Source organism: Phoxinus phoxinus, assembly GCF_949152265.1.
Source record: "Phoxinus phoxinus genome assembly, chromosome: 5".
Lineage (NCBI taxonomy): Eukaryota > Metazoa > Chordata > Actinopteri > Cypriniformes > Leuciscidae > Phoxinus > Phoxinus phoxinus.
In genome coordinates, this window is record NC_136880.1 from 17,229,961 (window position 1) to 17,244,238 (window position 14,278).

Below are 14,278 nucleotides of genomic sequence, written 5' to 3' on the forward strand. Positions count from 1 at the left end.
CAAAATTTTATTTAAATGTATAAAATCACAAAGAGTCAAAATATTAGGTTGCTCTCATCAAACAGTACTTACATCCAGACCACCTTCTCCTCCTCCTCCTCCTCCTCCTCCACCACCACCATTGCCGCCGCCGCTGCCACCACCACCACCTCCAGCTCTAGAACCATATTCTCCTCTCTGTTCCCGGAAACCCTGATCTCTGATCAGATCCATCACCATGTCTTTAGCTTGCTGTACAGACCAAGACATACCATTTAAAAATATAGATATATTATTCATAATGATACGTATAATTACGATGTAGCAATGCAAATGCCTTAATGTATTCACCTGAACTTTAAAAGGATCGCCGGAGATCCTGAGCGGTTTATCAGCACCTGTGTTTTGGGGTCCATCTTGAATCATGACCATTTTGACTCCAGCACGTTCCTGTTAAACAAATGTTGAACAATCACATTTTACATTTAGCAGATGTTTTTATCCAAAGAGACACACAAACGAGGAATACAAGCGATTCATCTTAAAAAGACAATAAACAAAGCACTTAATAATAAACTTGTTTCTGCCATTGTTTAGAATAGTACAAGCTAGGGAGGGAGCGCATAGGAGGAATAGATTTTTTTTCTCTCCCTCTCAGCAGGATTCAGTTAAATTAGTACCTTACCTGTAACTGTTTGATTGTTTCTCCTCCCTTTCCAATGACCAGACCCGCTTTGGAGGCTGGGACCATAATCTCCTGAACAGACATCCCTGGTCCATCATTGTGGTGAAATGCTGGAGAAGGTCTGCCTTTCTCCACAATCTCTGAGAGTAACCTCTTTGCACCCCTATCATGGAAAATGTACATTTGTTTTCACCCACTTCTAAAACACCATACCAATTTTAACCATGAAATGTTTTTAAACGTGTGGAGATACTCACTGGATTGCATCAGGGGAGCCTGTTAATGTCACTGACCTCTCAGGCATGCCACCACTGTCTGTTGGGTAGAGTGCAGAATAAGAGTCTTTAGATGTATGCTTCAAAGAGCCTCAGATACACAATGTCAGGGCACGGTATTTTGACTCACCAGGAGCAATCTGTATTTTGCAGCCTGAGTCCTGCTGGATTCTTGAAATCTGTTCTCCTCCTCTTCCAATGACTGCAGATGAGTGATTAATTAACACTGCATTATTGATGGGATTTAAATGAAAGTCCTCCAAAGCCTCTAGTCGTGGATATGAATTCGGAAAAAACGAATCGGACAACTTACTGAAGCCGACCATCCCATCTGGAACCTTGTACTCCTCTGATATAGACCTACATATTGACATGATAGCATCATTAAAGAAATATGCAAAGCAGAAATGTACTTAATATGTTGTTGTTTTTTATGAAATATATTTGCATTAAATGCTTTGTTTAAAAGAAATAAATGTACCTTGGGCCACCCATGCCTCCCATTACAGATGAAAAAGCTGGTGCAAATAAAAGCATGAACTTATGAGATGACCAAACAACAGCCACATCTTTGTAAAACACATATTTAATAGGTAATCAGTTTAATGTGGAACAATCAATGCTTACGATCGCTTGGTGGAACCTTCTTGGTTTCTGGTTGATCTAAAGAGGACAAAAAGACCAAGTTAACCATATATTTACTACATATCAACCGATTACAGCAAACAATCCATAAGAAAAGCCTTTAACCCTCTGATAGTCATTTTAGGGAGAATTTTTTTCCGATTTTGTATTAAAAAAAATCTGCTTAATTGGAATGGCATGAAACTTGGTGACTTGTCACAAAAAAAAAATCCGACATGATTCGAAAAGGCTAAGTGGTTAAAAAAAAAAAAAGTCACAAAAGTGACCCCCATCCGGTGTAGCCCCTGCTCTAATTGTGGTGAGGTTTCTGTTCTGTTTTGTGCGTGTCTTGTGTGTTTGCAGGGTGGAGTTGAGTGACAGGTGCTGTGGATCATAACAGACTGATAAAACGACGCTCCTTTTGCCAGTGTGATCCTGGGCTAGAGGCCTTTTGTTTTCTTTGTCATTCTTTTAAGTTTAATATATTTTCTAGTTGATGTGGTTATACCATCTTAATTTGTTACTTTAATAAAAATGTACATTTTGGGTTGATTTAAAAAGAGAAAGCCTTTTTGAGGTTACAAATCAGGCTTTGAAAAAAAAGTCTATTTATATATACAAATACAGAACCTATTAAAAGTAATTATATAGTAAATGTGTTTGTTATATGAAGTAACAGTGTTCTCAACAACTAGCGATTGCACAGCCCTGTATGTATATGTAAATATGTTTTAGGACACAAATACAATGGTAGAAACTGAGCAGTAGTGAATGTGGACATTTTATATTGATTTTATCCAACATAAGAACATGGTACGCTTGCTGTGTAATTGCCATTCTCACGACTAGTATGGAAAATATGATTTTTTTTCAGCTTTCAAACAGAAGAAAAACAGTGGAACTGAGGTGAAAGTGAAAATATCCAAAATGTGTAATTTATATATTTATTTTATAGTTATACAGATTTATAATTTCCAAACTGCTTAAGAGAGTACGTGCTCACACCGCAAATAAGGTAGGAAAACACGTCTGGAAAAGAAATTTGAAGCAGCACAATGAGACCATCCACGCACCCTTTGTGTTTGTACAGATCAGGCTCTTTTTTGCCATCTCTTGGTTAGGAATCTTGCATTTGGTTTATTTATAAGTTTTGTGTAACTCTTTCAACAATACACTTAGTTTTAAAGCATTTTTACAGAAATCCTTGGACGCACAATCCACTTAATGCTCAAATAGACTTAAAATATTTAAATATTAGTTCCATTTATTTTAAGCGAATGTAACACTCCTCAAAAAGAATTTATATAAAAATTACCAGATTTTTCACCTAAGAGAATGACAATTTTTTTTTCATGCAAGCAGAGTTTACAGCAAAAATAGTATACCATTTTTATTGTTTAATGAATATAAGAACACACATGTGGCATAACTTAAAGGGTTGGATTGGCTCAAAATATAAAATATAGCACATTTAATAATAAAAAAACTTAATCAGTTCCCCAGGATCTTAACATTATCACAAGTTAAGAATACAAGAGGGTTAAAAAAGTTAATGTGGTTTACACGGAGCAATATGCACAACAATAAAGCCACAACATGGCTCCTTTGAACTTACCTCCATCTTCAAGGGGTCTCTTCTGTCCTCCATAACCAAACTCGTTGGAGGATGGAGAGGGGGGGATACCGTCACCTCCTATTTTTGCCGCTATCTAAAAAGATAGTGAATTACAAAGTTAAACGGTTTTCGATTGTTCTGTATAATCATAACAAACCTGTACAGTGTGAGGCCTATCTGAGTCCCTACGGTTCTCCTGAACAAAACTAGTTCGACCAAAAAACGAAGAAGAAAGTTTCGCTTTCCTATAACGTTACATTAGTAGAAACTTCGCTTACTTAGCCTATAGAATGGCTGAAGCGAAATCATATATGGAAACTATTTGAGGCCATCCTATATCTAAAGTGCCCGTTTGTGTGTATGTAAATTACAGCTCACATAAATATATAGTTATGTGGAACTAAAACTATTTATTTGCCCTTTAGTCTATAGGACATAGGTATTATTTGTAAAACACCATTCTGCTTCCGCTAAACCTTGAAATAAGGAAGTAAATAATAAGGGGGAAAACGCTAAACTGAAACCTCTTTGTTGCAACGCATCAAGGCCTCACGGTAGCACGTTAGCTAACGAACTCGCTAGGCTTCATTTTGGTTGTTACGCGGAAAGCTTGAAGATGCAAAATATTTGCAGACTCTTTCGAAGTACTCACTTGTCTGGCCCTCTGAAGGGCGTCTTTAAAAGCATCGTTCATCCCTGGACCGGAGTTTGAGGACGGCGGAGCCACGTTAGAGTAGTCGGCCATGTCTGCAGGAACAGTCTTCTCGAGCTGAAGGAAGATGGCCGTCACGCGCGAGAGTGATGAAGAGAACTGACTGCAGCCGCCTCAATCCTGATCCAACTTCCGGTCGGCACGCTACAGCGGAAACGGAATAAAAGTCCCTCCTTCCTTCCAAAACGTACCATGGCATAACATATGTATTACTACAGTTATCATATAATATGACAACTTAGAAATGTGATTAAATTATGCTCACTCACATTAGATAGTCTTCTAGAAAACTGACACACCACCATATTGACAAAACATGATAGGCCTACTATTAGGCTACTGCTAATAATATATTTACTTTGTTTGTATAGCACTTCCAGTCAGTGCTCAAAGCACTGTACAAAGCACATACTTGAAAATTCTTCTAAATGCATAAAATGTAAAAACAACCAAAAAAATAAAATAATAAAAAATAAGAGAAGATGAGAATCAGCTCCTCCAAATCCGAGGCCATGGTTCTCAGTCGGAAAAGGGTGGCTTGCTCCACAGGTTGGTGGAGAGTTCCTGCCTCAAGTGGAGGAGTTCAAGTATCTTGGGGTCTCCTCCACATCGAGAGGGGTCAGCTGAGGTGGCACGGGCATCTGTTCCAGATGCCTCCTGGACGGGAAGGTGTTCCGGGCGCGTCCCACCCGGAGGAGACCCCAGGGTCGGGGAAGACCTATGATGGAGGGATTATGTCTCCCGGCTGGCCTGGGAACGCCTCGGAGTCCCCCCAAAAGAGCTGGAGGAAGTGTCTGGGGAGAGGGAATTCTGGATATCTCTGCTTAGACTGCTGCCCCCGCGACCCGGCCCCGGATAAGCGGAAGAAGATGTAGGCCTATGTATGTATGTACCCTGTTACTTGGTTTCAGAAACACAGTTGAAATGCTATGAAGTGACAACTGACAAATTGAGGCTGATGAGAAAAAAACACATCCATTTATAAAGCTGAGAACCAACACACACAAAAAAGAATGAATTGCCTTATAGCCTGGATGAGGTCCAAACTGCAACAATCACTAGAAATGTGATAAAGCCGATATCCAATAGTTGCAAACAAGAAATCAAGGAAAAATACCAGCAATTATTATGGTATATTAACGGGACATTTTCAAGCTGTTAAAACCAGAAGTAGCCTACTAAACTTTAAAGTGGGTCAACCCACTGTTCAACCACAAACACCTGGCTGACAAAAAAAAGGTAGGTACTTAAGATTGTTTGTCATGAGAGCAACATTTACATAGTGCCACAGACGAACAAGATATTTGCATCGGTATGTGGTAGGCTATATCTCTCAATATGAGATCCTTTAAAATAATATAATTTTAAATCATGTTTTATTTTTTTATTTTATATATAGGCCTATGAATGCAATTTTATGTTATGGAGTTTATACCATTGGACCTATAAACCCAAAACCTTATGATGTAATAATTATATTTAACAGTGTATAAATAATATTGATGTCCTTAATTTTTTTATTTTTTTTATTCTCTCTCCTTTCACTCTAAAATCAAATAGGCTATGGAATTGTCAGGTGAGTTTTTTAAGGGGTATGTTTATTTATGCCGATTTTGTTTGTTTGACTACAACAGGCCCCGCAAACTTAAAAAAAAAAAAGATGAGGCTACTCACTATATGGAAATAACATACTTTAAACGAATGGCCATAGTGTGAAATTAATGTTTTCAGATGCTTCATTGCATGTTATTTACAATTAAATGAAAATGTATTATTTTAAAGTAATATTAAATGTTGCCGAACTTAAGAGTGCCTTATTTGACCCACTTTAGTAGGACTTAAGTACATCTTTATATGTTATTTCTATTGTCTTTGAAATATGGTTAAAGTGTACTGCCAAACGTTCTGACAGGCATTTAAACTAAAATATAAGTTAACTTCTATTAAACTTGTATACTGGTATGGCATGTATTTAAGTATATTTGTAATTACACATTTGTAATGATGATGTTGCAATTTTGTACATTTAAAATATATAAAATTAATGTGTCAACAACTATATTTTTAAGATTGTAAGTACATTAAAAGTTCACATTCAATATAATAAAGCACTTATTTTTCACAAGGGACCATGAAAGACAAATATAAGTGCACTGAATCAAATTATAATGTGTTTCAATGTTATAACATTACAGTGTATTATAAAACTGCAAATATGAAGATCATAAATCTGATTGAATGTTGTGTGTGAAGGACATCGATTTTTTATTGATAATACACAATAGATTTCAGCATGTAATAATTTGTTTAACAAAGCTGTTTGATATACATAAACATTTCTGTTTATACTCCAGAGGATATCGCAATATTACCTTCCTCAGACCCGTACCACTGTCCTTCTCATCTGGAGACCTTAACCTGGGTCAGATAAGACTGGAGATGATTTTTTAATATTAATACATAATTATGTTTATCATTATGTGTATGTTATTCTGATTTAGACACATTTTTATGTTTATTTTAGATTGATCAATTGTTTGTCTACAAAGAAAAAACTCCGGAAGAACGTCTTAAAGAAGGTTTGTTCATCAGCATTTCATGAATGAAATACAGTGAAATCAAATGAGCAACACACTTATTCTCCCACCTTTTCATTTCGTAAAGCTTTCTTTGGAATAAAGTCTAACAACAGATATGAGGTGAAGGATGACACTGGGAACAAAATTTTTAGAATCATTGAGGACAATGCTTCTTGGAAGAGGAATTTCTATCGTGCATCACGTTCCTTCACAATGAATGTTTTTAATGAGTCAAATCAAGAGATCATCAGACTGGTGCGACCATTTGATTGCGGCTCCTGCTGCTGCAGCAATGAGGTATGACCTTATCTCTGTCTTGTTAACCCTTTGATTATACTGTATATAATATGTTGTATGTATATTTTAGCTGGAGGTTCAGTCTCCACCTGGTGTTGCCATCGGACTTGTTCGACAAAACTGGCATTTTTGCCTACCTAAATTCACAGTTGAGAATGAACGAGGGGAACCAGCATTTAAGATTGCAGGACCATTTGTACCTCATACCTACTGCGCGGATGCAAACTTTGAGGTGATGCACCTACACTCAACACCTACACTCAACTACAAAAGAGTTGTAGCCTTTTAAATGACAAAATAATATTTGGTCCCACCTTAGAGATTTAAATGAATAATTTGACACAATACACGTGTTGTTTACATACATGTTTTTTTAATTGTACTTTTTTAATAAAAACCTGTGTTATTATAGCTGTAATAAATTACTGTAATTATATCTATAATTGTACTTTTGACCCCAACACCTGTTTTTGCGACCTGGCATCCTTGATCCCACCTCAATAGTAGCAATACAACATGAATACAATAAGTTCATTGTAGTAGATAAAAGAAACCTAATATAAAGTGTTGGCAGATATTGTCCTCTAACCTTTAACACAAACCTTTTTAGCATTTTTAGATTGTAATTGAAATGATATGCTTTTTAAGCCATTTTAAGCACATTGTCCATCCCACACTGTTGGGGATTTCAGGTTGTGGTATATTTCACCACAATGAAAAAAAAAAGAAGAAGAAAAAAAAAACCTGACCCACAAACACGTTTCTTTGGTTTTAAATGCCAGAGCTATGGTCTTGTTGCTTTTCTAAACAGTAGCGGCATGAAGATTAAGTTGTAAATGAGTGCTTGTTTCTGAAGACATTTAGATGTTAATGTGTTAAAGATAGTTCACCAAACAGTAAATGTTACCAGAATTTTCATTTTTGGGTGAACTAATGTGTTGTAATGTCCTGTCTTATACTGTGACCACAGCTGGTGTCTTTGAATGGGGCAGAAATAGACAGATCATTTGGCAAGATCTTCAAACCTTTCTCAGGCTGTGGACAAGATGCAGATTTTGTGCTGAGGTTTCCAAGAAGCTTGGAAGTCAAAATGAAAGCTACACTTTTGGGCGCCTGCATACTTATTGTAAACATTATTTTTTTTAAATTCCCCAGTGTTCTAATATAAGATTTTTTTAAATGAATCTACTATTTAGGTACTAATGATTTACTATTACATATGTTCTATTAATTATATCTCAATTCATTTTTAGGACTGCTTGTATTATGAAGAGCGACAATAACGTGAAAGTGTGAAACTGTGAGTGGCAAGTGCACTGGTGTATTTTAATAATAATGTGAAGGGGACTGTTCTGGTATTTTTATTTGCACAAAAGATATGTAATAGTTAAGGCAATATTTTATCTTTCATGTGCATGTAACACATCTTTTTCTTTTTTGGTTACAGTACTTTGAAGAAGACAAGGTGGAAGACAAATGTCTAGACTGCTTGCTAAATTATCAATACCAATAAAGGCTGAAGAGAGAAAAATCATACTTACTGTATATGGCCAATATTGATTTTGGTTTGGTTTTTGTATTGTATCTCTTTCTGTCAAAAAAAAAAAAACTAAACAAAAACATGCAAATGTTGTTAAAGTAGCTACCATTAAATCATCTTTTCTGGGGCACATAAATCTATTCTGTTTATTTATTTGGTAAAATCTTTAAATTTAAGACTGACAAATTGCACGTAATTGTTTCAGCTTGTGATTCTCACTAACAGGAAGGTGACATGGTTGCTTGTTGAGTTTGCATATTTTATCTGAAAGGGAAGCAAACACCACAGTACCCACAAACACCTACAGCTGAAGTTCTTAATTCTACATGGTGATGTGAACAAAACGTATATTGTACACTTTTTAAGAATGAGGCGGTGCTCGTCCTTGGTGCAACACGTTTATTTCTGTAAGACATGAAAAAGACAGGTTAGATCGGGTAACACTCTATAGTGTGTAGCCTACTGCTGAACTCGTCACGTACTGAATGCTATTTCCACTCTTATAGAGTCAGTGACCAATCCTGCACAGTGTAATGCTTAGGGTGCCCTCTACTGGTGAAGCTGAGTTTAACAAGAATAACACTCTTAAATATACAATCACAACAATATTATTAGCAAATAGTTTCCTTATTTTCAGATCTCAGTCATTAGCCAGTTCAAAATTTAAAGGGGGACAATATCTCTTTTAAGCCGTCAATAAGGGCTACACTCCCCTCCACAAAATTGAATGTCTCCTGACATTGTCATGAACATGTAAAGCATTTATTTAGAACACCTCATCCAAGGCCTCCAGTCGCTCTCCTTGTGTCTGCCTCTGATTCACCATGCTCAGGCCTCTGAGGTTGTAGGTGTCAATCGGCTGCTGGCGATGCTGTCGTTGTGGCTTGGTTCTTTCTGTGGCTGACGGATCTCTGCTGGTGGCTGATCAAGGGATGTCACATGGCAGCAGAAGATTTCTGAGAACTACTCTGTCCCTTCCTTTACCATTTTCTGGACGGATCTCCAGTGCTTAATTTGTAAATAAATAATTGCCGGATCAAAAACAGCAATTAAAAGGCACTGTGACCGACACTGGCCATACAACTTAAGTTTTCCCGGAAAATACAATGTATCATTCTGTTACGTATATAGCTACGTTGAGACCAAAAATCATTCAGTTTATCATTGTCCTTCATTTCAGCGTTCGTCTCATTCTCTTGCGTTTGCACTGGTGCTGTGTATACAGTCTTGATGGGTTTCAGGTATCCAATCTCTCTCTGACGGTCCAGACAGATTGTGCGATCAGTTGTGGTCACAGAGATAGGTATGTGTGGCACTCTCCTTTCTGAACCGCTGATCAATGCTAAACCAACACGTTTGTTTTATACAAACTGGAGTTTTTGCTTCTGATTGGTTGAAGGACTATCCAATTGCGCACAGAGTCATTTGAACTACGCCCGTTGATCACGCCTCTTGTGCAGTAGAAAATACAGAGCAGACTCCCCAGACTAATGTTCAATCTTAAAAGATTATGCTTGGTCTGGTGATAGCCAGAATAGGTAGTTGTACCATAAATTTAATTGATGGCATAAATGCGCCTGTAAGAGGGTGCCCTAGTCCCAGAGATAGTGTTCATGACCTCTCAGGAGAGATGTGAAGGGTCCCATCGAGTGGTCACAGGTACAGGCTCCAAAACTCGGGTTTGGGATGCCAGATTGACCCCTCCATCTGTAAAAGGACCCCTCCTCGGTGCGGGATTGGCCATGGTGCTGCTGACAGCAGGAGCTTCCATGTGAACCACGGCTGGTTCTGCCAGAGTGGTGCCACGAGTAAGACCGAGCACCTGTCCTCATTGATTTGGCTAATGACCTAAGGGAGCAGTCCTACTGGAGGGAAGGCATAAAGCTGCAGAGAGGGCCAACTGTGGGCCAATGCGTCCTGATCCTTCGAAAAGAATATCGGGCAGTGGCCAAAGATGCTCCAAATCATGCAGAACATCTGGGGGTGGAGTCTCCATTCCCCCGGAGGCGGTCCGTTCTAGGACAGGATGTCTGCTCCCATATTCATGTAGCCTGGCACGTGCATCACTCTTATTGAGCGGAAATTGACTTACAGGAGGAGGTGGCGTGCCAGTCTGTTGTTCAGCCGACGGGACCTAAGACCTCCCTGTCATGTTGTCTGACCGGACCAGGACATGGTGTTCTCTGAGCTCTGGCTGGAATTCCTTGAAGGCCAGAATCACTGCCCTCATTTCCAGGCAGTTGTTGTGCCAGTTCGACATGGAGATCTGTCCTGGAGCCAAAGGCCGGCTGGCCTGCCATTGCACAGTGCGCCCCAACCTGTCTTGGAGGCTTCTGTCACGACCACCTTCCTTCTGGAAACCGAGCCCAGTTTCACTCCTTTCTGATACCGATGGTGCGTTTTCCAGTGGGCCAGGGTTCTGGAACAGCCGTGGGACACCCTGAGAATGGTGCGGTCCTCGCTCATCAACCATAGTTGTAGTGGCTGTATGTGGAACAGGCCCAAAATAACTACTGAGGAGGCTGCTGCCATGAGGCCCAGTAGCTTCTGAAATGTTTTCAGGAAAAGGTTGCTTCACGACTTTATCAGTTCCCACCTCTGGGTAGAATGAAAAAAACAAAAAACAGCCAACACGTCACACCAACTTTGGATAGATCTAGCAAGACGTCTGATGTCTATGTCTGGTCATCACACCCAGGTCTGAGAGGAAAACATTAAGAAAATGTTGTTGATGATGATGATGACTACCAGAAGCAGAATCAGAAAGAGCTTTATTGCCAAGTGTGCTTGCACACACAAGGAATTTTTCTTAGTACTGAACCTTCCAGTACACACATTCAAATACAACATCAAGAAACATAGTAATGAAAATGTAACAATAAAATATAAAAAATATAAAAGTATGAAGACACAGTTAGGTTTAGTCATACATTTTCAGGTTATGAACATATTTACAGCATTATGTAAAATGTACATTATTATGAATACTAGAATTGGTTATAAGAATTGTTTTTTGGAAGTGCTCGTCAAAGCAGTGTATCGATTCTTTCGGTTATGTATATTTTCAATGAGCTGCAATCCCCTAGTTGAATAAACAACCTATTAAAATGAGCATCCGCAGGATGATTTCAAAATCCGGACATTTTCAGAGACAGAAGAACTGTCAAATCTCAAGAACTGTCTGTGATGGGGGCTATCTGGAAACGAAAGTAGGCATCTTTCAGATCCACTGATATAAACCAATCCCTGGGGCGAATTTGCACGATTTGTTTCACAGTTAACATTCTGAAAGGTTACCCATGAAGAGGGGATGGTCTGCGAGCGAAATGGAGCGAGTAACCTCGTTCTATTATCCCCAAAATCCAGCTTGACACTCCAGGGATGGCCTGCCCTTAGTCGAGTGGCAAATGGTTGAAGTATTACAGGTTGCGAGGCACGTTGAACAGCGAGAAAAGGTGAGGAGGGCGAGGCTTCAGTCTTCTTCGGAGCAGCGAGATAATCTTCACAATGAAATCCTATTGTTTTCTTGCTATTACAGACAAAAATTTATTTCTCATCATGTTTTTTTACAAGGTAAGTGATTACCCTACCCATAATTTATCAATTTTAATAAACACCATCTGAATTCATGAAAAGTGCATGACACATTGCAATGGTCAATTGTACAGTTTAGCGGTCATATTTTAGGAATATTAAACAAGCGAGAGGATGCTGATTCAGACCAACATCATGGTTGCTTTTATACAACAGTTCAATAAACTGCTTCAATAAACTCCTTTTATACAACTGTTTAATAAACAAGAGGTTCATATTTAGTGATATACATTTTATTGCCAGTTACTTTTGTACAGTTCTAAATGAATCCGAAGCAAAGTCTGTTGATATACCCATTAGTGCTCGTTACTGAATGAATCAGTGCTTTTGTGGATGATTGGATGATTCAATGAGTCACCCATAATGATGTTGTGGCAACCACAACTGGTTCAGTAAGCATCAAGTTAATATTGAGTAACTTATTATGTCTATATATTTAGACATAATGTTAACAGTCAGTCAAAATTTAGAGGTAATATTAAATATCCATTATAATAAAATATAATACTGAAAGTGCTAATTTACAAGAACATATCAAAACTCTTGAAAAATTATGAAAAATACAACACGTTGAACGATAAATCAAGAAATTAAAAGTATTTTCACATTTATAGTCATATCGGTGTCAGATAATTTTTTTTTAATAAATTCACGTAGAATAATAATACATGTGGTTTTTGCTAATACAATTATTATCAACAAAAACTCTTTGCACTGCAGAGAAGTTGCATCTGAAAGGGCATTTTCCAGTATTTACAGACAATGTTGGACTTGTAGGAAACTTTTTCCTTCGTCAAAGCAGAGACCAGGAGACGTTGGGATCGTTTCAAACAGAAGTAATTCTTTATTGAGGACTTCGCTGTAGGTCGTCCAACAGTCTGGTCTAAAACAGTATACATTGTAGTCTATATACATTCCAAAGAGTGGAGGGATTACATAGAGGAGGAGACTCTGAGCAAAACATGTAAATGAAGTAGGCGTTAGCTCGTTACCAAACTTTCCGCGGCTCTAATCTCATCAGCATAACTATTCAAACACATAAAGGCTAATCCAATCAATCTAACTATGACTGGGGCTCCATGAGCCATTAGCCAAAAGGTGAGAGTCTGACTCATTTACAGGTCTGACAGAAATCTCCTGCTGGAAACTCAATAATCATCATTTATACCTCAAATGCTAGAATCAGTTTACTAAACTTTCTCAGTTTATATAGGATTGTATTGGAATCTGAATTAAACATTTAATAAATGTGTAATACTACAGACTAAACTAAGCACATGGTCATAATCAGCCTTATTGTTAGTTATGTACAAGTGTTTATAATGTTATGTGATGACATTATTTTATAGGCTAAAATAACTAAATAAATAACCTGTTCAGGTCAAGATGTAGCTGCAATATGGTGTATGGCTTCTTCTGTGGTCATAAAGCATTGCTCTATGTCAATGTGCTCTATATTACTCCATTACACCCTAGTGAGCAAATCAAATATTATAATTGTTTTTTATATTTATTCAAGTTGTTTTAGTGTGTTGCATTAAGCTTAAGTCTTCTTTGGAGCAGCCATATAATCTTCGCGCTGAAGGAGAAAGATCCTGACCATAGGGCATTTCAGGATTATTGAACAAACGCAATGCGAGTGAACCTTATCACTGCATCTGTATTATTTTAAGCTAGTTATTTTAGTGGATAAAGTTTTAAATACGGATATTTTTCTTACACAAATGCGTCGCTTCGCTTCCTTTATTAACCCCTCGCTTCGCTTCCTTTATTAACCCCTCGGAGCCGTGTGGATTACTTTTATAATGGGATGCACGTTTTTGTTCTTCAAATTTTGGGCTCCCATCACTGCCATTATAAAGCTTAGATTACCCAGGACATTTTTTAATATAACTCCAATTGTATCTGTCTGAAAGAAGAATTATATTTACACCTAAGATGGCTTGAGGGTGAGTAAATAATGGGGTCATTTACATTTTTGGGTGAAATATCCCTTTAAAACACTAACAAAGAGCCATGTTTTTGCATGGGGTATTTTGTTGTCAGTCAGTATCCTGGCAACCTATGGTGTTCTCCAGGAGTGTAGAGTATCACTGGTGTCTTGATACTTCACAATATGTCAGACAAAGGAATTAGCAAAGTCATTGCCTTTTTATGTCCGGAAGTGCAATTCCATTTAATGCAACAACAAAAAAAAAGAGAATTTTGACAGACAACACTATTACGAGTGTATGAATAACAAATTTCCACGCCAGACAAACATACTTGAAATGATGGAACCTTCAATGTGCTATCATCATCTAATCTGGTAAGTAAACTTACAGGCCGCGATACCTTTGAGGCAGTTGTTTTCCGATATATCAACATGTGCTAGATGA

At 37.8% G+C, this 14,278-nt stretch overlaps 2 protein-coding genes across 5 annotated transcripts in view; one reads left to right on the forward strand and one right to left on the reverse strand.

The window, feature by feature from the left end:
- The window catches only part of fubp1 (far upstream element (FUSE) binding protein 1), an 11,582-nt gene extending 7,511 nt beyond the window's left edge, over positions 1–4,071 (reverse strand). For 3 of the 4 annotated variants that reach the window (XM_079611968.1, XM_079611969.1, XM_079611967.1), the window contains exons 1-10: positions 3,831–4,028; positions 3,179–3,272; positions 1,567–1,602; positions 1,421–1,457; positions 1,253–1,299; positions 1,070–1,141; positions 922–979; positions 665–827; positions 331–429; positions 73–231 (exon numbers count right to left, since the gene is read on the reverse strand). In XM_079611968.1, coding sequence (XP_079468094.1) covers positions 73–231; positions 331–429; positions 665–827; positions 922–979; positions 1,070–1,141; positions 1,253–1,299; positions 1,421–1,457; positions 1,567–1,602; positions 3,179–3,272; positions 3,831–3,923 — 858 coding nt within the window. In that variant the 5' untranslated portion in view covers positions 3,924–4,028. Of the gene's footprint in view, positions 1–72; positions 232–330; positions 430–664; positions 828–921; positions 980–1,069; positions 1,142–1,252; positions 1,300–1,420; positions 1,458–1,566; positions 1,603–3,178; positions 3,273–3,830 lie in introns of all 4 variants that reach the window. The other variant, XM_079611970.1, reaches the window with a different exon arrangement.
- Positions 4,072–5,195: 1,124 nt separating this feature from the next.
- LOC306999032 (phospholipid scramblase 2) lies at positions 5,196–8,278 on the forward strand. Its single transcript, XM_079613431.1, has 9 exons — positions 5,196–5,209; positions 5,451–5,466; positions 6,245–6,312; positions 6,415–6,469; positions 6,555–6,766; positions 6,837–6,998; positions 7,737–7,892; positions 8,020–8,066; positions 8,214–8,278. The coding sequence occupies exons 2-8, from the start codon at positions 5,454–5,456 to the stop codon at positions 8,047–8,049; spliced, it is 696 nt and encodes a 231-aa protein (XP_079469557.1). The 5' UTR covers positions 5,196–5,209; positions 5,451–5,453; the 3' UTR covers positions 8,050–8,066; positions 8,214–8,278.
- The last annotated feature ends 6,000 nt before the right edge of the window (positions 8,279–14,278 follow it).